Source organism: Bubalus kerabau, chromosome 1 (genome assembly GCF_029407905.1).
Source record: "Bubalus kerabau isolate K-KA32 ecotype Philippines breed swamp buffalo chromosome 1, PCC_UOA_SB_1v2, whole genome shotgun sequence".
Taxonomy (NCBI): Eukaryota; Metazoa; Chordata; class Mammalia; order Artiodactyla; family Bovidae; genus Bubalus; species Bubalus kerabau.
This window is the reverse complement of record NC_073624.1, coordinates 9,007,059-9,035,000: the sequence shown is the minus strand read 5'-3', so window position 1 is coordinate 9,035,000 and position 27,942 is coordinate 9,007,059. Positions and strand designations below refer to the sequence as shown.

Sequence of the window (27,942 nt, the reverse complement as noted above, 5' to 3'; positions counted from 1 at the left end):
TCACAGCAGGCCCTGCCAAACTCTTCAATTTCATCCCTCCTCCCTGGCGCCGGCTCCGCCACACTGGCCTCATTTCTGTTCCTTAGACGCACCAGCTGTTCCTGGTACCTGGAGGCCTCTTCCCACCGAGCATCCGTGGCTAGTGCCTCCTATTCTTGTTTTTATTGTAAAGATCTGTCTTTAGAGGGCAAGATGGGTTCTTCCCATCTTTCTCCCTTGTTTGTTTACTTCCCAGCACTTTTTATTTATTTAGTCACCAACTGTTTACTGAGCACCTGTTATGTTCCAGGCACTGTCCAGGCGCTGGGGTGAACGACACAGACCACAGTCCCTGCTCTCTTGCAGCCCCCTTTCAGGTCGGGAGACAGACGCTAAATCATAAATATGTAAATACATAAATTATGCAGCATGTTGGGTGGTGATAAGAGCTTTGGAAGCCTAGAGAGAAAAATGAATTGACCCATGTTCCTCTCTCTTTTGCTGGACTGAAGGCTGAATGAAGGCTGGTGCCGAGTCTGGCTTCTTCACCAACGTAGCCCCCTGAGCCTGCACACTGCCTGCACATAGTAGGTGCTCAGGAAATCAGTGTTGGGCAAATGAATGAATCGTCAGGGCCTGGGAGAAGGGAGGATGGGAGATGGGGAGAGGGTGTTCCCGGGAGAGGGAGCCGCGTAAGCAGAGGTCTGGGAGAGGAGGCAGCCTGCACCCAGGATGGGACGAGGCAGTGTTTGGCAGGAGCGCGGGGCCAGTGTGGGGAGCGGTAGATTCGGGCTGACATAGCCGTAAGCAGACCTGCAGCCACCCCGGGGAGGATGTTTTTCCGCCCAGTGGTTGACACGTGGCGGGCCGAGGTGCCTGGGAGCTTATGTAAGGCCTGTGGCTATTTCTCTAGAACCAAGAGCAAAGCTCTGAGCTCAGGAGAAAACTTGGCCTCACTGACCAGCTGGGCGAAGAGGCAGGAGGTGCCACCTCCTGCCTGTTGCCCCCAAGAGCCAGAGAAATGTCCAAATGTATCAGCTCTGGGTGGCCCAGCTGACAGCTTAGCAGCCATAGGCGGCAGCTGGGTGGGTACCACTCATCCCTGACTCCCACTGCCCAGCCTGGCACTGCCAGGGTGTCAGGGCCCAGGAGACTCCCCTGGAGGAGGATTCAGGGATTGTTAACCTCTTGGGTGATATGGGCAGGGGCAGGCCCTACCCTTGACTGGCTGTGGAGGGGGCTGAGCAAGGCCACAGTCAGTTGTCACTGAATCTGGAGGCTGGTGCTGGGCTTCTGGCCTCTAGACATGCCCTAGTTTAGCCTGTGCCTAGGTGTAACCTGGGCATGCCCCTCCCATCTCAGTTTCTCCATCTGCTAAATGGGCCCAGTAAGGCTTCTGGGGTTGTAATGAGCATCAGATGAAGCCAGGCTGTCAAAGTACCTCTGAGTGGAAGTCAGGACCAGTTAAGTGAGTTGCAGGTCCAGCGCAAAATGAGAATGTGGGCCCCTTGATGAAAAGTATTAAGGATTTCAAGTTTGTGACAGCAGAACATTAAACCAAGCGGAGGGTCCTTCTGAGACACCAGGAAGCCAGCCCTGGTGGAGTTCTGTCTCTGACTTTGTGTCTGTCTTCTTCCTTTGCCGTGTCTCAGTTTCTCCAGCTGTAAAACCAAGAGGTTGGTGTGTGAGGTCCCTCTAGGTTCTCAGCTTTATGGAGCAGTGGGTGGGGTGTCCCTGGGCTCCCCTGTAGGTTTTGGCTCAAGGGTCACTTCCTCAGGGAAGTCTGCCCTGATTCTACCCCGGCTTGCTCGGGTACCTAGAAGTCCCATGGCACCTCTGCTTTGTAGCACACGTCATCCTGGTAATGTCTGTCTTCCCAATAACTCTTGTCTTTCTCCTGCAACTTTTCTTCGATGATGCAATAAATATACAACTCTGGTCTCATTGGAAAAACAAAAAACAAAAACTGTGTTCTAAGAAGGTTTTATTCTCTCTACATTTCATCTCCTCTGAATGAGGTTCACCAAGGTTGACCAGACCTGCCCCAATACCACCAGCCTGGAAGTGGATTCCAACTTGGGTGCCTCCGGGCCCTCAGCTCTTCTGACCCTCACAGCCAGAGTGTGGGCGAGGGGCCTGCGGGGCTTGAGGCTGGGCTGTCTGAGCCGTGTCCCTTTGTCGAGGGAGGCGGGTGCCAGGCTCGCCCCCAACCCCCTGCCAAGTGCCGCCTCTTTTTCTTCTGCAGGGCTCCCTGCTCAGCGCCGACATGGCTGAGAACTCCCCACTGCCCCCTTCCCCCGCCGCAGCCCCGGTGGCTGAACCCGGAGTCACGGAGCAGCCGGGGCCCCAGAGCCCCCCTCCCTCCCCTCCTGGCCCAGAAGAGCCCCTGGACGGAGTTGACCCAGAAGTTCCTCACCCGGACCTGGCCCCCGTTGCCTTCTTCTGCCTGCGACAGACCACCAGCCCCCGGAACTGGTGCATCAAGATGGTGTGTAACCCATATCCTTTGTGGGGCCTGGGTTTATCTGGATTCTGCCCGGGGCCCCGCCGGTCCCTCTGGCCAGGAGGCCTGCGGCCAGGACTGAGGCTGAGAGGCTGTGGTGTCGGTTAGCAAGCTCAGGGGCTGGGCCTGGGAGATCTTGGATCACAGAGCTCAGACGGATGAGGACCTGGCGTCCTGCTGATGTGAATGTTCTGGAAGTTGCTGATGACCGTGGGTGGTCAGTGCAGTGTCCAGGCGGCTCAGGAAGCCCTCTGGTGTGAACTTTAGGTCTGCAGGAGGAAGCAGAGTTATGTCAGACCCTGGCCTGTGGCCCAGCTCCTGCTGATAGAGTCATTTGGGGGTTGCTGACCACAGGGGTGATGAGAGCCTGACGAGAAACTGTGGGCCTGGACCGTTGGCAGGTGACCCTGACACGCAGGGTGAGGCTCCACCCACCTCACCTCCTTACAGAGCTTCCTGCCTCCACTTGCTGCGTCTCCTCTGCTCGGGTCACCCCCTGGTGAAGACCGTTCACCCTTTCCCGTGGTCTTGGAGGCACGAGCAGAGTCCTACCCCGCCCCCAGGCCCTGCCCCACTCCCCTCATTCTGCTTCCCCTGCTCTTCCAGGCCTCAGGGCCTTCTCACACACTCTCTTCTTTGAAAAGCCTTCCCTTCCCTCTTCACTGGGCCAAATCCTTTGTTGCCTCCTTCAAATCCCCACTTACATGTCACTTCCTCAGGGCAGCCCTCTGTGGTTCCTCCTCCGCCGCTCTTGCTTGTTGTCCTGAGCTCGTGTGGGACTCAGACTCTGACACTGTCTCCTCCAGGGCACTGCCAGGTGACCAGGACACAGACCAAGCCTGTCTTTTTGCCTGCGGGACCCCAGCACCCAGCACAGTGCCTGGCACATCGTGGATGCTCCTGCAGTGTTCGCTGGGTGCGTGTCTCCACAGTGAACGGAGCAGAGGCCCCATCACGGGGCACTCAGGCTGGGCTTTGGGATCTTGGGGCGATGTAGTGGGATTCTTTGATCCCGTGCCGAGGGCTCCAGGATTCTTCCCCAGCCACAAACCTCCCTCCCGCCCCTCCTTCCTGGGAGGGAGCTCAGGAAAGGAGCATTGCGTAACCCAGTGTTCCTCAGTGCGGGCAGGGTTGGCATTTGGAGTGTGATGGTGTTGTGTGGTCTGAGCTGTCCTGCACGGCACAGCACGTTTGCTCTTCCTGGCCCCTAAATATTGGTAGGGAGTGGCCCTCCGTTATTGCAACAACCAAAAATGAGCTATTGCATCTGCAGACTTTGCAGGAGTCTGCTCTCCATCAAGAACCCAAAGAAATGGTGGACATGGAGGTGTCAGGGTCAGGCCAGCAGGGAAAGGCTGTCAGGACCTGCAGGCCTGGTTGGGAGCAGGGCGGTGTGGGAGGTCCGCCCGGGACAGACTGTTCTGAGCGCTGGAGTCCCTGGTGCTGAGGGGCCCTGGCTCAGAGCCAGCTGCCCTTTGAAACTTGGTGCTTCCTGACTCAGCTCCTCCCCCAGCCCAGAGGCAGGCCCTGAGTCACCGTCTGACTCACTGGAGAAACAGAAGGCCGCTGGGACCCTCCGTAAGCTGCCGAGCTGGGGTGGCAGAGGTCCATTCACCCAGAGGTCAGCGCTGTTCCTTACCTGGCCTGGGCCTTAAGCTCACACTGTCAGCCGGGTTTCAGCTGGGAGGACTCTGCATCTGAAATGTCAGGGGGTCCGTTGTGCTGTTCTTTTTTTTTTGAATTAACTAATTTATTTTAAAAAATATTTATTCTTTGGCTGCTGTGGGTCTTAGTTGCCATCCATGGGGTCTTTGTTACATCATGCAGGGTTTTCACTGAGGTGCAGGGATTCTCTAGTTGTGGTGTGTGGACTCAGGAGTTGCAGTGCCTGGGCTTAGTTGCTCCATGGCATGTGGGATCTTCGTTTCCCGACCAGGGATCAAACCCACGTCCCCTGCATTGGAAGGCACATTCTTAACTACGGGACTGCCAGGGAGGTCCCCCCCACATTGTGCTGTCTGACTCATGGGTAGGTGGCATGTGGAAAGCATTGGGGACCGGAGTAAGACAGACCCATGGGCTGGTTCTGCCTGTTATTTGCTGTGTGACCACAAGCTGATTTCTTAACCTCTCTGAGCCCCAGTTTCTCCATCTGTTAAACAGAGACGGTATTTACACATTTTACTGGATTGCATTGAAGACCAAAGCAGTACATAACTAGCACATGGGAAAGCAAATCTTTGTAGCCTAGAAAACCACACATGTGGTTATCACTCTTATTACCTGTGCCCAAAAGTGATCAGGGTCCTCACTTACAGCTGAGTAAACACTGCTCGTGGTAGATTCAACAAGACACTGGGCATCATGTCTTTAGGTAGAACATAACGCCTTCAGATGGCATTGTTCCCATGGAAAATCAGATTCTGTCTCTGTGATTTAGGTAGATTTGTGCCAGTTACCATGCTGATACCCGTGCCCTCATCTGTGCAGACATTGCTAATCGATCACAGCGTCCTCCAGCAGGGCACCCTTGGCAGCATGACTAATCAGTTTGAAACCCGTTTTCCACCCTCGATTAGATTTTGAGAGCCTTTCTTAGGCATGTCACCGGCGGCGTGCGGGAGAACGGCCAGTGGTGGGTTGTATGTACTCTGGTTTCCTTTCCCTGAGCCTTAGTTTTCTCATCTCTGTGATGGGACAAAGACAATTAGAGATGATTCTTGCAAAGCACCCAGCCATGTGTCCAGCCCAGAGGTGGGGTCAGGGAGGAGGGGCGGTGATAATAACAAGAGCCAGCACTTAAACTGTGCTGAATGCTTTGCCTGCAGTATCACCTTTTAACCCTCATAACCACCCCCTAGGAGGTAGGTGCTGTCAGATCCCCATTTACACATGGGGAAAGTGAGCTCAGAGAGGTTGACTAACTTTTATCCAGGTTGCACAGCCAGGATGTGGTAAAGCTAGCACAAAAACCTCAATCTCTCTGAATTCCCCAGGCTCAGCTTTTATCCAGGACACGGCTGCCACCTTCGGAGGCTGGAGACAGGTTCTCCACACTCCACCGGAGCAAGGATGCTTTGCAGTTCCGGGCGGCTGGGCGAGGGTCTTCCTGGGTTCCAGCTTCTGCCTTCGGCAGCCACCTCACTGTGCCTTGCCAGGGGCCACCCCCCAGGAGGACTTCGCAGCCCCCTGCCTCCCCGCGTGCCCCTGGCTGCTGCCTGCCCCATGCCAGCCTGCGCTGAGCCAGAGCCGTGGGAGCCAGCCATGCGTGGTGGGAGCCAGTCGGCTGTGGAGGCTGCCTCTCTGCTGGGCAGGGGGAGGGCGCCAGCCTGGGCCGGGAGGCAGGAGACACCAGCTGCCGGTGACCTTGGGCAAGTCACTTCCCCTCTTTCGCCCTCGGCCTGCCTGTCTGCAGGATGGGGAGACTCGGGCAGTCTCCCCGAGTCAGGAGGGGCTGTCTGGGGTGCTCATTTCCCTGCTGCCTTTGTCAGAAAGTGTCCCCGTGGTGTGCAGGGATGGGGCTCTGTGTTCCCGGTGGGCAGGTGTGCTCGCTCTGTGCTTTCATGGCTGTGGTCCTGGTTCTCATCTGCTCCTCCATCCCTGCCTGGCTTTGCTGCTAGGACTGAGGGTCTGTGGGTGCGCTTGCATTGAAGCCCACCTGGCTGAGACCCCTGCTGCCTTGCAGACCCTCTGACCTGGGTCATCATGGGGCAGGAAGAGACAGGATCCATTTTCTCATCACAGCCCTGCAGTGTCAAGCCTCGTGCTGTTCGCTGTGAGGGTTCAGTGAATTTGCTGAGGTGGGCGAACGGGCTCTTGTTCATCCATCCTTTACTCACCCATTCATGAGCTGGGTTGGCAAGCCTTTACTGAGTGCCTGCCATGTACCAGGCTCAGAGGCCAACTATGGCTGTTTTGTGCAGGGGAGGGTCACTCTGGCTCCCTTGGCGAGAAGCCAGCCAGGAGACCATCATGAGAGGGGATCTCGGGAGGCTGGTGGCTGAGGGTGCTGGTGGGGCCGGAAAGGGGGTCCGAGTGGAGGCATGGCTGCCTTGGGGGTCACAGAGGTGACCCCAGGGATTGTAGCTTGGTCAAGCATGAATGTTAACCTTCTTGGCCAAGGGACCTTTGTCTTTGCTGAGCCTCAGTTTGCTCATCTGTGAAATGGGAACTTCAACGACCCCCAGGTGGGAATATCAAGGGTTCCAGTGAGAATTCCAGGGCAAGTACTGACTGGGAAAACTGCTAAGTGTGGAGTAGCAGCTGTGTGCACCCTGGAGCCAATGATGGAGCTGACGGGGACACACCTGGGGTGATTTGGGTGACCCGGCTCAGGACAAGGGTTTTCAAGGTTGGTGGGTCGCTGGGTCCTGTGTCTGGATGATGGTCTGAGAAGCCTGTGGGCTAGGTTGCCCTCAGGGAGAGAGGTGCCGACTCCTGCAGGGTGGAGGGAGGGCATGAAGTTTGGGGAGTGAGGGGGAGAAGGCCAAGAAAGCCCTCACCACAGGAAGAGAAATGGGGTGTCACCACCCTCCCATTGCCCTGCTGCCCTTGCTCTGGTCATTTAGTCCATCCCCCTGCCTCTGGTGGGCTACCTCTCTGCTGCATCAGATGGGCCTGGGGTCAATTGATAAGCACCTTTTGGGCCTTCTGAGGCTCTAGACTGACTGTCAGGAAGTCCTCCTTAATCTAACCCCCAGCCCTCCTGTTCTGAGCCCTTTCCCTGGGTCGGGGCCATTGGGAAATCTGAGCCTGTATTCCTCTACCTCTTCCTGTCTAAACAGGTGGCCTCTGGGATCTCACCCGTCCTGTTCCACTGACAGCTGGCATCTTCCTCCTCTTTTCCGCACGGGGGAGAGAACCCCCGAGCAGGAACCCAGAGTGTAGCGCCCTCTGCTGAGTGCCTGTTTCCTGCAGCCCTCTCCTCCCCACGCGCCTTCATCCTCCGGGGGTCCTGGGCTCCGGGTGTGGACGTGGTTTGTCATCAGTCAAGGGCTGTTCGCTCCCTCCCTCCCTCGCTGCCTTCTTCCATTTGTTTGCTTATTCATTCCTCCCTCAGAAACCTTCAGCAGCTCTCTCACCCCCAGAATAGTCTCACTTAGCCTGGATTCGGGGCCTTCCACCATCCACCTGGTTGGCCTCCAGCCGCCTTTCTGCTGTTTCCCTTCACACACTCTATCCTGAAGCCCAAACACGCTGCTCGTGTTTCCTGACACCCCTGCCCGCCCGTCTTTGCTTACGCTGGGTCTGCCCCCTGAGACACCCTCTCCCCCAGTCTCCAGGGTGCCAAATCCTGCCAGCCCCACCAGCACCAGCTTCCTGGCCACCACCTGCAGGAATCTCAGCTTTTTCCTCTCTATCCTCCCGCAGTCCTTCCCTAGCCTCCGGCCTCGGGAGATTGTTGGTGGCTAGCCTTGTCTCCTCCTCCCCCAGTGGGGTCCCAGAGGGCTGGGCCCGTGGCTCTCACTTGACTCTGTCTCCAACTCACAGGCATCTCATCACTTTCCACTTTACAAAGTACTTTCCTGCTTGCCACGACCTCTCAGATACTCTCCTCCCGTGGGGTGCCGGGACCAGAAGTCTGCTAGCTCCCCATTCTACACCTGGGAAGCCTGAGGCTGAGGAAGGGAGCCTGACCTGCCCGAGGGCACATGTTGAGTAGTGGACAAAGCCAGTGCAGATCAGAGCCCAGGAATCTCAGGCCAGGGCCTGCTAGTGGCTGGGGAAGGGGTTCTTTCGGGGAGGGTATCCCCTCCTCCTTCAGCCTTGGCCCAAAGGGAACGTCCAGACGGATGGCAAGTGTTGCTGGAAGAAGCAGCACATGTCTGGGAAATTGTCCGTTTCCCTCCATCTGGCGTAGAGAAGGTTGTTTTTCTCAGAAGTGTAAGTCAGCACCAAGCTGTGCCCTGGGGATGCTCGTGGTGGTCAGAGTGGATGCTGCACATTCATTGGTCAGCAGGGTGGACCTGACGGCCAGTCAGAGGAGCCTGGCTGGGCCAGGGAGAGCCTGACCCACAGGGCAGTGTCAGGTACTGTCACCTGGAGATGTCTATATAAACGAGCTACAGGTGCAGAAGCTGCCCCTGACAAAGCCTAGGAGGGTTGGTGAAGCCTACCTGGAGGAGGGGACATTTGGCTGGGTCTTGCTCCATGAGTAGGAGTTTCCCAGGAGGGCAGATGAGGAATGGTGTTTTAGGCAGGGGGACTAGTGTAGGGAACAGGAAGGAGTTTAGTGTGGCTGGAGTGGTGTGAGGAGGGGCGGGATAGCAGGGTATGAAATGCCAGGTTAGAGCTTACTCTCCATCTTGTGGGCACTGCGGAACCACTGAAGGATGTCCAGCAGGGATAGGGCACATGTAATTTCATTTATTAGAACAGTTCCTCCTGGAGCAGAATGGCAGGTGCTTGAGGGAGAGAGACTAAGGTCCGAAGACCAAGCAGAAACCACCTATAATAGATATAGATCAATCAATTGATGGATTCAACAAGCGTTTAGCGAAGTTCAGCTTCAGAAGTGTTGGACACTGTCCTAGACAGAAGTGGAGGGCTGTTCAGCCACGTTGGGTGGAGCCACAGTGTCCCAGGCCTGGCACCCAGCCTTGGCCCCCGGGAGACCCCAATCTGATGGGGGAGGCAGAACCACACCCAGATCATACTCCAGTGAAGAAAAACGGGGTAAAGACTGGTCAGAGGGACCCTGAGTGGGCTGTGGGCACCAGGAGGCTGGTCAGTCTGTTGTGACTGGGAAGCCACAGGAGCCCTCCGTGGACAAGGAGTGGGGCAGGAGAGACTTCGGTGGGGGAGAAGGGGGAGACGGGGCATGATATCCCAGTTGAGGAAACAGCCTGATCGGAGGCTCAGAGTCAAGCTGGGGTCACCAAGGTTGCTGACTACAGCCTGGGGGCTGGGCTGGGAGACCAGAGGAGTGGGGTCTGAGCACAGAGGGACATTCGGGGTCTAGATTCTGGAAGGCTGTGCCAGAGAGGATGCTGGTGATCCCTAAGGGCTTCCCATGTGCTGCTGGGTGCAGCTCAGGTCCCTCCTTGAGATTTCCCATTTGACAGCCGAGGCTCAGAGAGGGGACATGCTTGTCCAGACCACCCAGCCAGGCGGTGGCTGAGGAGGCTTGGGGCGGGGGCCCGGGCCTGTGTCGCCAGCCCCTCGAAGCCCCGAAGTGAGCCCAGCTGGGAAGCCTCGTTGTGATTGATATAGAGCGGGCGGATTAGAAGGAGGGCTGGCTGGCTAATGAAGAGTCAACCCCCTCCTGGGACATTTAAAACACGATTGGATTTTTACTGGTCAGTCCCCCCTCAGCTGCTGCTTCGTGTCAGAAGCCGACTTTGACCTGTCGCCTCCCTCAGACTGCCTCGCGGTCCTGTTGGGAGACAAATGGCCCCGTTCATTTCCCTGGGAGAGAAATCAATATGTCTTTTTAATCAGCCAGAAGGTCTTCCTGCTCATCTCCCTCCAGCTCTCCTATGGGGCCGCCATCCATGTTTCCTTCCCCAGCTGCCCTGGGGAGTCCTGCGTCCCCTGTCTCCCCTCAAGTTCAAATCCTGACTCTGCTGCTGACTGCTGTGTGGTACTGAGCAAGCCACTTGACCTTTCTGGGCTCCCATTTCTATCTGACTCCTGTATGTAGATGAGAAAGCAGAAGGAGAAGCCTTGGCTGACTGTGAGATTCTGTATGAATATTGGGGGCTGGGCTAGAGGAAGAGATCCAGCCCATGTGTAAGCCCTGTGACCTCAGGCGGTCACTCCTCCTGTCTTCATCTCAATTTCCAAAAAACAAAAAAACCAGGACTGAGGAAGGGGTTGAGCCGTATCAACCGTGATCTTCAGTTGGGAGTGATTTTGCCCACGGTATTTGACAACGTCTGCAGACACCCACTCCAGTGTTCTTGCCTGGAGAATCCCAGGGATGGGGGAGCCTGGTGGGCTGCCGTCTCTGGGGTCGCACAGAGTCGGACACGACTGAAGCGACTTAGCAGCAGCAGCAGCAGACCCTGTTGGTCATCACAGCTCAGGGAGGGTGTGCTACTGGGCATTGTTGTCTTTCAGTCGCTAAGTCGTGTCTGACTCTTTCCGACCCCATCCACGGACTGCGGCACATCAGGCTCCTTTGCCCTCCAGTATCTCTCAGAGTTTGCTCATGTCCATTGAGTCAGGGATGCTATCTAGCCATCTCATCCTCTGCCACTTCTTTCTTCTTTTGCCTTCTATCTTTCCCAGTGTCAGCATGTGTTACTGGTTGCCAGTGGGTAAAGGTCAGACATCCTACAACACACAGGCCAGCCTACAACAAAGGGTCCTCCATCCCTCGATGCCAATAGTGCGGAGGCTCAGAAGGTCCCTGAGATCTCCTGAAGCTCCGAGAGTGTGGAAAGCATGGAGCTGAGGGTCTTGTGAGGAGGAGGGCTGAGACGGAGGGAAGCTGAGGATGATCACTGAGAGAGAAGAGGAGGACATGCAGAGTCCCAACTGGCAGGGTTTCTTGTGGTCTCCTAGACTTGAGACCTGCAGCTGCCATTTACTAGGATCACATTCTCCATCACCCCCTTCCTTCCACCCACCCATCTCCCCACCCGCCTTCCTTTGCTTCATGCATCCATTCATCCAGCCACTCCCCAACCCACTCATCCATCCATCCACCCATCTATCCATTCATCTTTTCATTTCTTCATCTGTTTATCTGCACACCCACCCATCTATTCACTCAGTCCTTACATCTGTGCATTTATCTACCCACCTTCCCAATCATCTACCCATTCAATCATCCATTGCTCCAACCACACAAAGGCCTCCTTCACACCCTCCTACCTACCCATCTATCAACCATTCACTTATTTGGCAAATGCAGAATACCCAGCCCAACCCTCTGTTGGGCACCATCACTCTCTCCTTGTAGCACTTACAAGACCTCTTATACCTGACTTCTTATTTTCACCTTCTGCTAGACTGTGAGCTCCCTGAGGGCAGGCTCCATGTTCCATTAATGCATGTCTCTTCTTCAGCCTTGACCCTCAGCCCTATGCTGCACATAGTGGGTGTGCAGCAAAGCTTTCAGCAAAGCATATCCTAGTCAACAAGGTTGGAGGTGGAGGTTATACAGACAGAGAGGAGGCTGGCCAAGAGCTCTTACACAATGGAACGCAGAGCCAACGAATGTGGAAATTCTCTGGAAGGCAGTGGGGAGCCACGGAAGGCTTTTGGTTTTGGAGGAGCCCTGGGACTGCTGGGTGGAGGGTGTGTCAGAGAAGGCAGGGCTGCAGGAGGAGCAGGCTGTTCATGGACTTAGGAGTGAGAGAGCGAGGCTTGCCTGGGGCAGTGGGCTTCAGAGGGGGGATGGAGAGGAGAGATTTAGGGGGTGAGATGGACAGGTCTCTGAGATGGACGTCAGGAGTGAGGGGAAGGAGGGCTCTGAGGGGTTCTAGCCTGGACAGCTTGCAGGATTGGTGGTGGCTGGGGTCATTGTTCATGGGGTGGGAAGTTCAGGGGGCAGTTTGGTGGTCTGCAGAGAGGATGACCTATCCCATTTTAGACATGATGACTTTGAGGTTCCCTGGGACATCCCAGAGCAGTGCTTGGGAGGCTGTGGCTCACTCTGGACCTGTCAGTCCAGGGCGGATCATCGAGGCTGTGGGTCTGGGTGTGGGTTCAGTGGATGGAAAGGGAATCTCAGGGGCCTGGGGAGCCCGGGAAAGGCCAGCAATTAAAGGGTGAGGTCCATCAAGCAGGATGAGGGTCTGTCCAGGGGCTTGTGATGTCCCCAGCGCCCAGCAGGAGTTTCTGGAACAAGGGTCTTAAACTGAGGTTCGTCCACTTGAATCGGGACAAGCTGCGTGTTTGGTTTCATTGACTTCCGACTGAAATGTAGCATTTCTTTGTTTTATGAACAGAGGCAGCCGAGCACAATGGGGTTGCCGGCAGTTCCCGCGACTGTCACCAGCAGCAGTCACCGATGTTTTGAGCCACATCACGGTTCCTTGTAGAGCTCTGGGAATGTCACTGTCATTCTCCCCGGCTTCCCAGGCACACAGGCTCAGACCCGCCCCTGGCTTTGGTTATTCATTGTGTTGATAACGAAGCACACAGAGTTCTCCATCACAAATTTGTTTTCCTAAAAAATATTTTGACAACTATTTTAACATAACTGTCTTCTTTCCTTTCTAATACTAAGCTTTTTTTTAAAAAAATTATGCACTTAAAAACAGTAGTCTGAGAAAGGGTTCATGAACTTGCCCAGGAATACAGAAATGCTTAAGAGCTGCTGGTGCGGGGAGAGAGTGGGTCGGCCGTGCCCAGTGCTGCTGCCCCCAGGGGGGTGCGGAGGCTGGTGTGCACACACTTTGGCGTGTGTAAGTGTGGGAGGGGCTCCGTGGGAATGCACATGTGAACATGTACACATGTGTGGTCAGGGGCAGGCAGAGAAGACATGTGGTGGGGGATGGGCCCCCAGGAGGCCAAGGGAGAGCGGCATCACCCTCTGTCCAGCCCTCACCCTGTCCAACCGCATCTCCATTAGTCTTTGTGTTTGCCCATGGCTTCTGCAGGGCAGGGACCATGTCATCTTCATTCAGGGCTTCCAGGGTCACTGTGGGCCAGACAGAGCGGGGGTGGGGGCTCAGTGAAGAGGGGCTGAGTATAGGAATAGTGAGTGATGGATGTTAGAAAGGAGAGGAGGGGGCGTTCAAGGTGGGGAGGGGGGCTGCAGATCCCTTCAACACAGAAATCCCTCCTTAGCCTCCTCGATGCCTCCAAGTGACGGGCACCTCACTCCTTCCTGAGGCTGTAGATGCCCTGAGCTGCTGCTCCAGGTGGGCCTCTGGGTACAGAGAAGGTCGGATATGCGCTGCCCTTGGAGAGCACGGCCTGGTTGGGGGCGGGACGCCGGGACAGAACCACACTGTCGTCAGGGGCACGTCTGAGGTTCTGTAAGGGGCCAGGGGAGGCCTCCGCAGCCCCTGCTAGGACTCCAAGAGGCTCCCCGGCAGGTGCACCTTCTTTGTGGATGGGCTCCTGAGGCTGGGTCGGCTCGCAGACAGCAGGACCCTGGTCCCCAGGGCCCTTCCCTGCCCTTCTCTTCAGCAGTGGCTGAAGTGCGGCATCTGGTGGGTCTCCTTGGCGGGAGCTTCCTTCCATGGACCATCCACCCCGGTTTTCTTCCAGGCTGGCGGCCCCAGTTCCCTCGCCACTGCCTCCTCCACTTCGGCTGTCTGCACTGGGCACGGAGGCCTGCTGGGCATCTAGGAATCAAAGACTTTGGCCAAATTCAATGAGTTGTCAAATTACACAGACTCTAAGAAGTGGGCTTGGGGGCAGCGACACTCTTTCTAAGGGATCTCAGCCCACTGAACTTATAGCTTATCACTAGAACCAGTCAGCCCGGGGAAGGGCTGTGTGTCGTGTGGGGAGCTCCCTGACACTAGAAGCATGTAAGTGGAAAGAGGATGAGGACCATCTGCCCAGCGGGTCCATTCACTTTGTGGAACAATTTTCTGTCTCAGCTGAACCACTGTGGCAGCTTGGCCAAATCCTGCCATCTCTGAACCTTCATGTTCTTTCTTTTTTTTTTTTTGGCCACACCACGAGGCATGTGGGATGCGAGAGCTTAGTTCCCTGACCAGGGATCAAATACATGCCCCTTTCAGTGGAAGCGGGGAGTCTTAACCACTGGATCGCTAGTGAAGTCCTGGGACCTTCATTTTCATATCTGTAAAGTGGGTGGAATGATGTCTGCCATACCCATCTTCCAAGGTTGCCGTGGGCTTGGACAGAAGAAATTCTTAAACGAAGACAGAATGCTGCGAGGTTCAGATCCCCGTTCTGTCCCTTGCTGTGGCCTCGGGCAAGTCTATGGAACAGGGGTGACACCGCTCCTTTGCAGGTTGTGGTGAAGGTCTTCTGGGGGGGGTCCCCGACAGCCAGTGCCCCGGCAGGGGTTGTGGCTTTTTAATTGTTGCATTTTATATTTCCCTATAGCTGTAGCTCGGCATCACTTTTTGTTACACTTTTCATTGTGATAAAATGTGCATGCAATAGAGCTCGCAAATCTTAATGTCCAGCTCAAGGCATTTTTCCATGTAAACACACTCCTGTGACCTCACTCCGTCCAAGGATATCTCCAGCCCTCGCAGGCTCCCTCACCCCACCCAGGATGAACTCTCCTCTAGAGTTGCTGCCCTCTTTCACTGTTGCTTCACTTTGCCTGGGTTTTCACTTCGTATGACTTGGACGCTCTTTGCTCTTCTGGCTCCTGTTACCAGCATCAGGTCTGGCCGCTCCATCCACGCAGCTGTGGTAGCGTGTTCTTTTAGGTCACTGAGTAGTGTTCCATCAAAGGAAATGTGTCGCAGTTTCTCAGCCTTGGAACCGTGGGCATTTCAGGCTGGAGAATTCTTTGTGGTGAGGCTGCCCTGTGCATTGTGGTGCATTGAGTGGCATCCTTGGTCTCCATCCACCAGATACCAAGAGCCTCCTTCAAAACCCAGTTGTGACAACACAAAACGTCTCCAGACATGGCCGCATGTCCCCCGGGGGCCCAAATCATCTCCAGTTGAAATCTCCTGCCCGACTCATTCTCCTGTCGATGAACACTTAGATTGTTCCCAAGTTGGGACTGTTAAGGGTAACACGTGCTTTTTTGTGGACTTATTTGGGCATTTCTCTGGGGGGCGTGGACCCAAGAGTGGCACAGCTGGATCCTAGCATGGGCTTATGTATTTTAAAGTCACCCTTCTTTTTTTAAAAATACTTATTTATTTAATTTTTGGCTGTGCCTGGGCTTCATTGCTGCACAGGGCTTTCTCTAGTTGCGGAGAGTGGGGGGTGCTCTGTAGTCACGGTACGTGGGCTTCTCGTTGCGGTGGCTTCTCTTGCTGTGGAGCCCAGGCTCGAGGGTGCTCAGGCTTCTGTAGTTGTGGCACATGGGCTCAGGAATTGTGGGCTCGAGAGTGAGGGCTCAGTGGTTTGTGGCACATGGCTGTTACCCTGTGGCATGTGGAACCTTCCTAGACCAAGAATTGAGCCCATGTCCTCTGTTTTAGCAGGCGGGTTCTTAACCATTGGATCCCCAGGGAAGCCCTCTGTTTAGTTTTAATAAATGCTGCCAAGCAGCTTTCCAGAGTGGTTGTGGCTCATAAAGATAAGTCGAGTGAATGAGTGAGTAAGTGAATGGATCTCCTCCTTAAAGCCCAGGGCCTGCAGCACAGCTGACGTTCAGGATGGTAGCCACTTCCAGTACAGTGCATACTACGTGGCCTCAGACCATGGCAGGTCCTAGAACAGGTAAGCGCTCTGGGCACCTCCAGCCTGGCTCATCTCAGTACACTGATGCACAGGCCAGGTATCCAGTAGGTGCTCCATGGATGCTTGTGAACCTGGCCTTGGAAGAGCACAGAGCTGGCCCAAGAACAAGGGTCTGGAACCCCGGGCCGTGGTCTATGAAGGCCTTAGGCCTGGGTGCCCATCCTTGGGTGCCCATCCTTGGATTCCCTGGAGACAGACAGAGGAGGGAGCTCTGTACAGGGGCAGGCTCACCTTCCCTGCCTCCCTGGTCTAGGAGGATGTAGCTCCCAGCTTGCTTCCTCCACTTGATTTATTTAGACAACTGAAGTGCACACTGGGAAATGGATCTGATTTCAGATTTGACAAAAATAAAAACAAACTTGGCTGCCCCAGCCAAACCGAGCACTCCCATCCCCTACCTACCCTCCCAGAGCCCCCTGGAATTGCAGAAACCATGACTGTCAGCTGAGCCTGCAGGATGGAGGGTGGTGGTTGCCATGGTAACCGTGCAGGCCTCTGGTTCTGGCTCCTGGAGAGGAGGCTGCCCTGAGGGGCCTGGTTGGGCTCTGGACATTGCCTAGCCAGTCACTCTTCTCTTTAGGAAGCAGCGGGTTCGAGGGGGCCCCTGGCATCGTAGCTTTGCTGGTGGCTCTGTCCTACCAGGTCACACCCCAGCTTCTTAAGACAGCAGCCAGGCATGGGGTGGAGATGGTCCTGGTCTGGCTCAGCTCTTGCTGGGGACTTTGAGGCTGGCACCCTCTCCTCACTGGCTTCCTCTCCCATCCTCTCCTCCACCATCTCCTTCCTTCCCAGTCAGAGTGAGTGAGTGAGTGAGTGAGTGAGTGAAGTCGCTCAGTCGTGTCTGACTCTTTGCGACCCCATGGACTGTAGCCTACCAGGCTCCTCTGTCCATGGGGTTTTCCAAGCAAGAACACTGGAGTGGATTGCCATTTCCTTCTCCAGGAGATCTTCCCGACACAGGGATTGAACCCGGGTCTCCCGCATTGTAGGCAGATGCTTTACCGTCTAAGCCACCAGGGAAGTCTCCCAGTCGGAAGGGAAAAGCAAATATTCCACTGAGCATGTGCCAGTCCAGGCCCTGTTCCCTGAGGCCACAGCATGTGGCTGAGAACATGGGGTTTGGAGTCAGGAGAAGCATGTTCAAATCCTGACTTTGCCACATACCAGCCATGGTATGACCCTAGGTGGCTGTGGCTGGAGCCCTGGAGCCAATGCTGGTGCCTCAGTTTCCTCATCTGTAAAATGGGGTAACAGTAGCACCCGCCAGTTGAGGGGACTTGGCTGAAGGTGAAGGACGACTCTCCAAGTTGTTGATTGATTGTATTTAAAGCCTGTGAGTGAAGGTTCCGTCCTTGGGAGGCAGCCATGGTCTAAAGGGTTTGTGATCGCATCTCTTGTCCTTACTCAAGGTCATGTTAAGTAATCAGCAGATAACACCAGTCTGAGATTCTCAGTCCTTTGCTGGTGAGGTGGCTTTTTTTTTTCGCCCCAAAGTCAAAGAATGAGAAACCCTGGACCCTGTTATAGAAGAGGTGGACAAGGACAGGGGCTTCCCTGTTGCACATACATGACAAGCCCTGGTTCTTGTCCACAATCACATGGGTTCTGTGTTCTGGGGCCTCTGGGGTCCCTCATGTGCTTACTGTAAGGTTTAAATGACATATTATTAATATATGCTATTTCATTAGAAAAGTGAAAAGCTCAGGGACCCTGTGGCTGGGGAGTCTCTTTCCTGAGGGTCACTTCCGCTCCAGGGTCATCGTGTCCCTGGGATGCTCTCTGCCCCTCTGTGTCCCCTCTGTGCAGTGGGGGATGGGATCAGGGGCTCTCTGAGGGCCGGGATAGGGTTGTTCTGTGGCAAAGGTCACCTGGAGAGGCGTGAGGGTCTGGGTGGCCAAGTGGGCAAAGTGGTAGTGTCCTAACCACAGAGCCTTGGGTGCCAGGTGGGGGCCCTGAGCTTCGCACCAGCTTCCCACCTGGAGCTGGCACCCAGGCCCCAGCCTGCCCTGTTACCCAGCAATCCTGTACCACCCTCTCTGGGCCTCTGTCCTCTCTTGTGCTGTCCCAGAGTCCTGGAGCTCTGCTTGACAGCTTTCAGAATTGCCTGGTGCTTGTGACTAATGATGGCAGCTGTGGGCGCTGGGCCAGGCCCTTCACGCCTTCCACCACTCTCCTTCCCCGTGCCACGTGGTCTGGTTTAACTTCAAGGAGGGCTTATGCCTTTGATCCCCGAGCCAGTGGGGAGTGTGTCAGGATCTGCAGACAGCGATGCCAGCTCTGGCCTGACTTCTGAGCCTTGCAGGCTCCTGGAAAGGGCCCAGCCCTGCCATCTGGGATTTCCCTGAGTGCCTTGGGGCAGGGCTGAGACTGTCCATCCCTGAAGCTGAGCCATCTAGAGGTGAAAGCCGCTCCATCTGCCCCTTTCGAGGGACGTGCACCAGAGGTGGCCCTGTGGCAGGGGCTCTGGCACCACTAAGTCAGACCGTTCGGGCATCTCATTGACTGTGACCTTGGCCAGGTCATTCCAGCTCTCCAGGCCATTTCTCCATCTGCTCCCTGTGGGCTATGAGAAGAGTTAGGGCCATGTCCCTAGGGGCCTGGCAGGCAGTAGTCATGACTACTGCCAAATTCATTAACGCAACATGAGCTAGATCACGTGGGTGGGGAGCACTTTGGGAAGGAGGCTGAGCAACCACTAGGTGAGTGGGGAAAGGTGCTTCAGGAAAGCTTCCAGAAGAGGTGACAGATGACCTGGGCTGTGAAGGATGAGTAGGAGTTTGCCTGGTAAAGTTGGTAGAAGGATATGCATGTTGGTAGAAACGTATGCATGCATACCTCACGCAAAGGGTATAATTGGGGACAGCACGAAGTTCAGTGCATGCCAAGGCTGGTGGGAGAGGCCAGAAGAGTTCATTGAGGTCAGAGTGTAGGAGGCTGTGGGTGTCAGGCTAGGGAGGCTGGAAGGCTTTTGAATAGGGGAGAGGTCTAATCAGAATTGAACTTCAGCCAGATTAATTTGGCGATGACGAAATGGGGCAAGAACAGCAGGCTCTGGTTTTGTAGCTCAGCTCTGCCTTTTTCCAGCTGGGGTCCTTGGGCAAAATTGTGTTCCCCTTTGTGACTCTGTTTCCTCACTTGTAACTGGGGCTTGTATTAGGGCTGGAGGATTAAATGCGATAACGCTTGCAAAGAGCTTGGATAGTATTGGCCACACAACAAACACCTTGGGATTGTATGCAGGGCAGATTGGAGCGGCAGAGACCAGAGCTGGAGGCCAGCAGGGAGGCTGGGCAGGGCTCAGGTGAGAGGTGCTGAAGATGAGCTGAGGCCTCAGAGGCGGGCAAGGAAAGACATAGGCAGAGACAAGCCCTGCATCACAGAGGAGAGCAAGTCTGGGGTGAATCTCAGCTCCAGCGCTTCCCAGCTGTGTGAGCTGGGAGAGGCCCCTCATTTCTCTAAACCTCAGTTTTCCTAATCCGTAAAATAGGTCTGCTGACCCCCACTGCTCAGGGCCTTGGTGAGGAAGAAGTGGGAGTGCCAGGTTCCTGGAAGACACCTGCCAAGTGCACTTTGAACTTGAAGCTGGCAGGAAGGGCAAAGGGAGCAGAAGAGGTGGCTGGAAGGAGAGAGAGCACGACAGGCCGGGGGAAAAGGCAAAGAGGATGGGGGACGTTTGCTGGTAATTAGAACGTTTGAACTTCAAAAAAGTTAATTAATGATGAAGCTGCTGCTGGAGCGATGCTCAGGCTAGAAGGGGGCCCTGGCAACGACTGAAGTTAATTACAGGCTGTGGCGGGAGAGTGGCAGAGGTTTGAGGGGGCAGGAAGGAGCAGAGTTGGGGCAAGGAGGGTCTGACAGGGAGGCGGGAGGGAAGGCAGTATCCCAAGGTGAGCAAGGACCGGGGATGGGAGGGAAGCGGTTGCCAAGGAAACCAGGTCAGTCTTCCATTAGGCAAGAGATCCTCACCCCACTGCTGGGTGGGGTCTGGCTGAGAGTCTGACTGGCATAGCTGCATCTGAGCTCAGAGAAAGGGCTTTGAAATTGAGGGGCCAGAGCTTTCATGTGGGGACACTCAAGAATCTTTGGGTGTCAGAGTGGGCAGCACCTAGAGAGGTTTACTCAGACATTTATTTTGCTCCTCCTAGATGCTTGGCACTGTTGGGGCATGAATGCCACCCCCCTGTCCCCTTGGAATGTAGGTTCTAGCCTTGGATAAAGACAATGAGCCTGTCAGCAAGTTAACCCGTGAATGACCCAGGCCCTCGGGCCCTTCTGGGTTCTGGCTCCCCTGATTCCCCTGGGGGCTTGGGGATTCTAGGTTTGGGAGGGAGGGATGGGGCTGAACATCAGTGGGCTGTGTTCTAAGATTGAGCAGGAACCAGCCAGGAAGGAGCAAGGTGTTAGAGAGGAGAGCAGCCTGGAAAGCCCACTCACCCGCGTCTAAGCACATGCCCTTGAGGCCCGGCCCAGGCTGCTGGCTGCAGGAGCCTTTCTGCCTGGACAGGCCTGAGGAGGCTGAGCCCCACCCTGACTTGTGCAGGGGTCGGGGGGAGCCCAGGCACAGACCTGCTGGAGTCTGGCAATGAGCTGTAACCCAGCCACAGGAGAGGAGAGAAATACAGGGTGTCTGGCCAGTCTTAGCCATGCTGGATGGACGCTCTGCAGGGTTCAGCTCCAGGGCTTGGGTAGAGATGGAGGGGGTGTGGGTGCGGGAGGGGAGGGATGGTCAGAGAAGGGAGGCAGTGACAGAGGAAGAAAGTCAGAGTTAGAGAGGCTGGGAGAGTCTGGAGATGGTCCCCCAGTCAGGTCTCTGGGGACCTCTTCCTTTCTGGTTCTGGGGGAATTCAGGCTGGGGCAAAGAGGTCGGGGGAGGGCCCTGGGGAAGGCATCCTGGCAGATGGTGGCTTAGTGGAGTTCAGGTTCTCTGGTGGGTTTGGCCATGTCTGTTGTGAGGAGTCGGGGTAGGCTGTTTAAAAGGTCTTTGAAAATATAGGCACTGACCCACCAGGGGAGGCACCTGGGGGGCAATGGGGTGGATATCTGTGTTGGTGGTGGGGGAGTGGCCCCCCAGCTGTTGTGTCCTTGACTTGGTGCGCACGTGGTTTGAATGTATCAGCATGCTGGTGATCCTGCTTAACTGCGTGACCCTCGGCATGTACCAGCCGTGCGACGACATGGACTGCCTGTCAGAGCGCTGCAAGATCCTGCAGGTGAGGCCGGCTGCCCCGCCCCGCCCCGCCCCTCAGGCCCCGCCCATCCTAGCTAGGCCCCGCCCCTCCCAGCCACCGCTTCACTCCTGGTCGTGCCCTCGCTGCGCTCATCCTCTCTGCCTCACCGCCAGCTGGTCCTACCTGCGTCCCTTCCATCCTCTCTCCCTCCCGTCCTCTCCTCTCTGTCTCGAGGCCTCTGCCCTAGTCCATGCCCTTCCTTTTCTCCCATCACCAACTTCCTCCTGGTCTCCCCATCCCCAACCCGCTATCCAGTAAAGCACAAGTGACCTGACACTCCCTGAAGAAAGCCTTGCCCTTCACTCCCAGTGATCGGGATAAAGGCCGAGCTCCATCACTATGTTGATGCCGTTAGGAACCGCCTCCTGGACCTCTCCTATTCTCATCTCACAGAGATCCCAGGTGGAGGCCTGGCCTTTGGCCCCTGTGGCTCATGTACACCTGTAGTGCAGGGTGTTAGGTTTATACCCATTTTACAGATGTGGAAACATCTAATTCTGTCTCCCTTAGAAACTCAGATTCCTCCTGAGAGGAACTGCCCTCTGCTTCCTGTGTTCCCACAGGACTCAGAGGTTCCCAAGCAGCCCAGTTTCTCCGATTCCTTTGGGGGTACATGTTCAAGATCCAGACCCCTGCCCCATACAAAACGTACAGAATTAGAATCTCTGAGGTGGGTCTGGGGTCCAAGCGGGTAACAAGCTCCTGGGCCGGCCCCAGGGTCCTGGGTGGAGTTAGAACCCATTATTAACCTCAGTGAGTACTAGACTGGCTTCCCTACTAGGTGGTGAATTTAGCGAGCATTCATCTCTGGGCCCCCAACACTCAGCCTAATGAGCTACCCAGAGAAGGTGCTCAGCGTCCATTTGCTGAATTGAGTTGTCTTCAACCTTCATTGATTCTGGAAAGAGGGATTCCACCCAGGCCCCATCCTCAGGAAATAGACGCTCCCATGAGCCCGTGATTGTGGCCGTATTCGGGGCCTTCCTTTCTGAGCAGAGGAAGACATCACGGGGACCTGTGCCCAGTGCAGGTGTCAGGCCTGTTTTGAGAAAGCTCCTTCCATGTGTGTTTAGGAGTCAAGGAGACCTGAGTGTCATTTCTTCCCTTCACTGCTGTGGGAACTGTGGCGAGTTTCTGAAGCAGTCTGAGATCCCGGTTCCTCATCTGTAAAATGGCAGCATTCAAGGAGTCACTCAGAGAACTGAAGAGAGAATGCAGGGCAAAGGTCTAGCCCAGGGCATGGCAATTATTAGGGAGACCCCCCTTTGCCCACTCCCATCTGGGTCCCTTGTCATTATGCTTGCTTTTAGGGAACAAATAGAGGGGGCTGGAAAACCCTGGGCAGTCTCCTCTATGAAATGAATGCCTTGGACTAGGATCTCTGAGGTTCTCTCCCGGACCAGGAGAAGATGTTTCCAGGTCTCTCCCTGGGCCCGCGTGTCCATCCCCATGTTCCCACCTCACACCGTGGCTCCAACCCTGTGTCCTGATCTGGGACCTCACGCTGTCCCTTGCTTCTTGTCTTCCTCCTGCCCCTGCAGGTCTTTGATGACTTCATCTTTGTCTTCTTTGCCATGGAGATGGTGCTCAAGATGGTGGCCCTGGGCATTTTTGGCAAGAAGTGCTACCTTGGGGACACATGGAACCGACTGGATTTCTTCATTGTCATGGCAGGGTAGGTAGACCATATCAGACAGGTCCTAGCCCCTGATGCATGCCAGACATCATGTAAATAATCTCTGGGGCTTCTGGGTAATAATGATGAAGCTGTGTGTTATTGTCTGGATTCCTCCTGGGCCTCTCTGATGGAAGGAATGATGTCCCTTCCCTGAATGGCCTGGACAAACAGACATTCCTTCCCCCTCATTCTGGTGAACTGTGTGTCTTCCTGTGCTGTCAGCTGATACTGGATCTGTTTTACACTAACTAACTGTGACCTTAAGAAAGCTACTTAACCTCTCTAAACCTCAGTTTCCTCATCTGTGAAATGGGGATAATGTATAACGAAGGCCAGCTCCATTAAAGTGAGCACCCAACAAATGTGAGCCATTATTATTATCATCTTGGATCACTTAGCAAGTTAGAGATCCAGCACAGGCTCTACTGTCTGACTCCAAACTGTGGTTATTTCTGCCAAGATGTTAGCTATAGTCAGAAAGAGGTCAGGGGGCAACTTAACCTGTTTGGAGCCTCTTGGATTCTGCTCTGTGCCTTGTCCTTCCTTTCCTGGGTTAAGCCAGGCTGGTGGCCCATCCACACATTCATTCCACAGTCAGCAGTTGACTGAGCTCCTGCTAAGTGTCAACACTGTCTTCAATGCAGGGCAGGGAGGATGGCAAATCTAGACATAAACTTTATCCTTCCCAAGTACCATCTGGAGAGAGGCATTCAGCAGCTACATGGGTGAGCACGCCACATGCTGAGACCAGGGCCCTGGGAGAGTTATGATTCTCTGAGAGCATCTTTGGGCCAGGCTGGGGGCTTGGGGATTTGACGACTTGCCTGAGGAGGTGATGCACACACAACAGCTGGAAGATAGACAGGTGTCAACCATGCCCAGTAATGGTCAATATGGCAGAAGTGAAAATCAGGGACAAAAAGGCTAGAGACCCACGAGTGTGTGTGTGAGTGTGTACACGTGTCAGTGACCTTGAGAGCATGTGCATTTATTTGCATACATGTGTGTGCCAAGATATGTGTGTGATGCCCTTGAGAAGTTGCAGGGAGGGTGGCCACGCACGTGGCTGAGACGGGAAGTCAGTATCACCATGTACACACTGAATTCCGAGGATGTGTCCTGAAGGGCCGTGGGTTGCTCGCTGGTGTTCTTTAGAACGTGACGGTACCCTTTCCTCAGAGCTGTATTCTGTTCCACAGCCACATTATCAGCGATGATGTAGACCAAATTAGAAGTTAAACTGGGTCCCTACGTGGGAGCTGTATCACCCTCTTTGTCAGATTCTTCCTTCTCATTCTCATCTTGGTTTGGCTGGAGGACATCCTTAAGTGGTTTTGTTTTTTAGAAAGTTCATTTGGGTTTTCCCATCACATGTTAAGGAAAAATCCGAACGAACTTTTTGACCAACTCAATAAAAAGAAAAGGTGCTTGGATAGTGTCGTTTTTCAGTCTTGCCTGTCCACGCATATATCCCTTTGACCTTGGTGGGTGAAGGGCAGTTTTTGTCTGCACTGCCCTAGACTCGCAGTTTTTCTCCCTCAGAGCCCCGCGTGTGGTACTGTCCAAATCGACACCATATATTGCAGCCAAGACCACTATAGATCTGGTTCTTCTTTGTTGGGAGAAACCTGCTTTTTCTTTGCTAGAAGCTTGAAGGTTTTCTCCTTACCTTCAGAATTCAGACATTTCAGAAGGGCAGGTGTTAAGTGAAGGATCGCTTCTGGTGGGGCCTTTTGGTACTCAAGACTTGTGCATCCTTCAGGTCAGAAAAAAATTATTCCGTATCTTGTTTGGTGACTGGCCATTTGTCTCTGCTCTCTCCTAGAATTCCCAGTAAGCGGTTATTTCCACCCTCTCTCTATTCTCTGCATGTTTCATTCACCTCTCTTACAGATTTCATCTGTACTAAGAGAAAATTCCTTGACTTGGCCTTCTGAATCACTAACAATGTCCTTTTCTCAATTTACTGCCCCTAATAGAAGTGTTCATCTCCTCTGTGTCTTTTTAATTCTCAGGATTGCTTGTTGCTCTTGAATTTCTTATTTTTCAGAGCAGCTTGTTTTTATGGATGCAATATTCACTCACATCTCTTCGTAGATACAAATTAGGCTTTACTGATCCTGAAATCAAAGTATAATTTCCAGAAAGTTAAAAAAAATTACCCTCACACAAATCTTAGAAGGAACATGTATATTACAGATTTATTCGACTCATTAATGAGGAATCAGCAGGATGGTAATCGTCAGAATAAGGAAAACAGGTAATGGAAAAAAAACCTGGGGATATGAGGTGCTTAGAATCAAAGCTGGTTAATGGACTTATAGGGTCATAAAACCGTAATCTTTGGGGTTATCTTTTTATATTGGGCAGAAACCACTTACAAATATCTCCAAGTTCACATGTAATTTCATAGCAGCCAGACCTTTAATTAACAGTAAAGAGTGAATCAGACCAAGGTGTGTTCCCCCAGATAATGAAATAATCTTTAGACGGGTCTGTTAAATAATGCTCCAAATGATATCACGAGAAATGCTGCCCTTCCTTTGCTGAAATTCCAAATTTTAGGACGATTTTTCTTAACTCCTGTTTCAGGGAAGTCATTTGTTTTGCTGGCTCCTCTGACTGCCTCCCATGAGTGCCCCTGCCCTGCCCTTTTGCCTCGAAGAGTCTCCTCTATTGCTTAGCGGTTCCCCTCTGTCTGCTTATATTTATAAAAAAAGACAATAAAGATCTAAACTGAGTGGTCTAAGGATCTGGGCTGGCTTCAGCATTGTGGCGAGGTCTCCGTTTGACATCTTCTCTTGGTCTTTGGGGTGGAGACGGGGCGGGGATGGGGTCCACAGGCCAGCAGCCTCCTGGGGGGTCAGGGAGGGCTGGGTACATGTGCAGCCCCATAGGGCCCCATACTTGGGTTAATGCTCTGCTTTCATCAGTTTGAAATTCTTTTTTCTTTTTCTAGTGGTTGCTGGTCTTCCACAGTGGAATTCTTTCTTTGAAAATTTTTTTATTGGAGGATAGTTGCTTTACAATGTTGTGTGGGTTTCTGCTATATCAGCAAAGTGAATCAGCCATATGTATACATATATCCTCTCTCTTTTGGATTTTCTTCCCATTCAGGTCACCACAGAGCACTGAGTGGAGTTCCCTGTGCTACACAGGAGGTTCTCGTTAGTTACCTGTTTTAGACGTGGAAGCCCCATTTTATATGTAGCAGCGTATCTCTGTCAACCCCAGTCTCCCGATTCTCCCCCCCACCCCTTCCCCACCTGGGTGTCTGTGCATTTCTTCTTTATGTCTGTGTCTCTATTTCTGCTTTGCAAACAGTTTCATCTATGCCTTTTTTCTAGATTCCGTATATGTGTGTTAACATGTAACATTTGCAATTCTCTTCATAAAAAGATTTCACTGTATATTATTTTTTCTTACTTTTGGCTGCGCTGAGTCTGTTGCTGTGCGCGTGCTTTCTCTAGTTTGGGCGAGCAGGGGCTCCGGTTGTGGTGCGTGGGGTTCTCATTGCGGTGGCTTCTCATTTCGGAGCATAGCTGTAGATGCCTGGGCTTCGGTATTTGCAGCACATGGGCTCAGCAGTTGTGAAGCTTAGTCGCCCTGAGGTATGTGGAATCTTCCCGAACCAGAGATCCAACCTGTGTCCCCTGCATTGGCAGGCAGACTCTTAACCGCTGTATCACCAGAGAAGTTCTGAAATTCTTAATACATTTTGAATAGGGACCCTACGTTTTCACTTAGCACTGGGTCCTGGGAGTAATGTAGCCAGCTTGGCTTGGCGGTGGGCTCAACAGAGACATTTTTGTGAGTCATGAACAGCCCCATGTGGGATGCTGGGAACTCTGGGTCCTTCCTGTCCTTTGTGCCTAGGGATGGTGTGGGTTCAGAAGGCAGGATGGGGAGCCCTAAGCCTGGGCTTCAGAGCCCAGCTCCCCCCACCCAGTCCCACCCAAGCCTGCAGCTATAAATGTCCTGTTTCCTGAGCAACAGGCTTGCCATCCTGAGGACGTTTTCTTCCTTCCTGCTCCTCCTTATCCCCAAATTACTGGCTCCCTTTTCAAGTGACAGAGGAGACAGAACCCCCACACTGGAAGGTGCCTGTAGAGGTCAGAGCCTTCACCTCCGTATCCAGTCAGCCCCTCTTGCGTGCTGCCACTGGGGCAACTCACAAGGCAGCCAGTTGCAAACTGGGACAACTTTTGTTGTCCAGTCCCTAAGTTGTGTCCAACTCTTTGCGACCCCATGCACTGCAGCACGCCAGGCTTCCCTGTCCTTCACTGTCTCCCGGAGTTTGCTCAAACTCATGTCCAGCCTAATGTGCTGGAAAGTTCTTTCAAGGAGTTTGAAATTTGTCTTCCTGTAGCTCCCGCTCGATGGTAGATCTTGACACTTACTCATTGACAAAGTCAGCATTTATTGAGCACCTGCTGCATACCAGGTGCTATGCAGGGAGCACACGAAAGAAACAAGACAGGTGCTGCTGTGATTTCATAAAGCTCACGATCTAGGAAACAATATAAAACAGATAATAAAGTTCTAGATAAATTCTACTTGGGACCAAAGCCGTTGCAGCAAAGTGTAGAGGGCCATGAGGGCATGGACTGGGTTTGTATACAACTTCCTGAGGAAGAGAGGCCTGGGGATAAGAGTTGACCAGCAGGGGTTCGGGGAGGGTGTCATCAGTAGAGGGGACAGCACGCAGGGGGCCTGGAGGGGCTGTTTGAGGAAAAGGAGGCTGTCAGAGCCCAGGGACCCGTGGGGTGGGTGGGTGGGTGCTGAGAGATGAGGCAGAGAGGGCTCAGGGGACTGACCACCCAGAGGTGTTAGTGGCTCAGTCGTGTCTGACTCTTTGCACCCCCATGGACTATAGCCCACCAGGTTCTTCCATCCATGGAATTCTCCAGGCAAGAATACTGGAGTGGATTGCCATTGCGGCAGGGGTGTCCCCAAAAGACTCGTGACAGCCTTCACACGTTGGAAAGCGGCTCATTTCCTCCCCGAGTCTCCCCTTCCCCACATAGAATGTTTCCAGCCTCTCCCGCTGTTTGTCAAAGGAGGCGAGGTGGCCTCCCCTGCCGGACCTACTTTAGGCGGTCTTGGTCCCTGGCCGGGGGGAAGGACCCCGGCTTCCCACTGATGACTTGTGGGAGAGAAAAGGGATTGCCCTCTCCCGGGACCATGCGGCAGTGTGGCCTGCGGAGGGGCTGCGCTCCCTGCCACCCCTAGGTTGTGTGCAGTCT

The 27,942-nt window shown here is 54.1% G+C and overlaps 1 protein-coding gene across 1 annotated transcript in view; it reads left to right on the top strand.

The window, feature by feature from the left end:
* The first annotated feature begins 2,245 nt into the window (after positions 1-2,245).
* The window catches only part of CACNA1I (calcium voltage-gated channel subunit alpha1 I), a 109,771-nt gene continuing 84,074 nt past the window's right edge, over positions 2,246-27,942 (top strand). The window contains exons 1-3 of the mRNA XM_055570410.1: positions 2,246-2,478; positions 20,889-21,000; positions 22,560-22,693. Coding sequence (XP_055426385.1) covers positions 2,246-2,478; positions 20,889-21,000; positions 22,560-22,693 — 479 coding nt within the window. The remainder of the gene's footprint in view (positions 2,479-20,888; positions 21,001-22,559; positions 22,694-27,942) is intronic.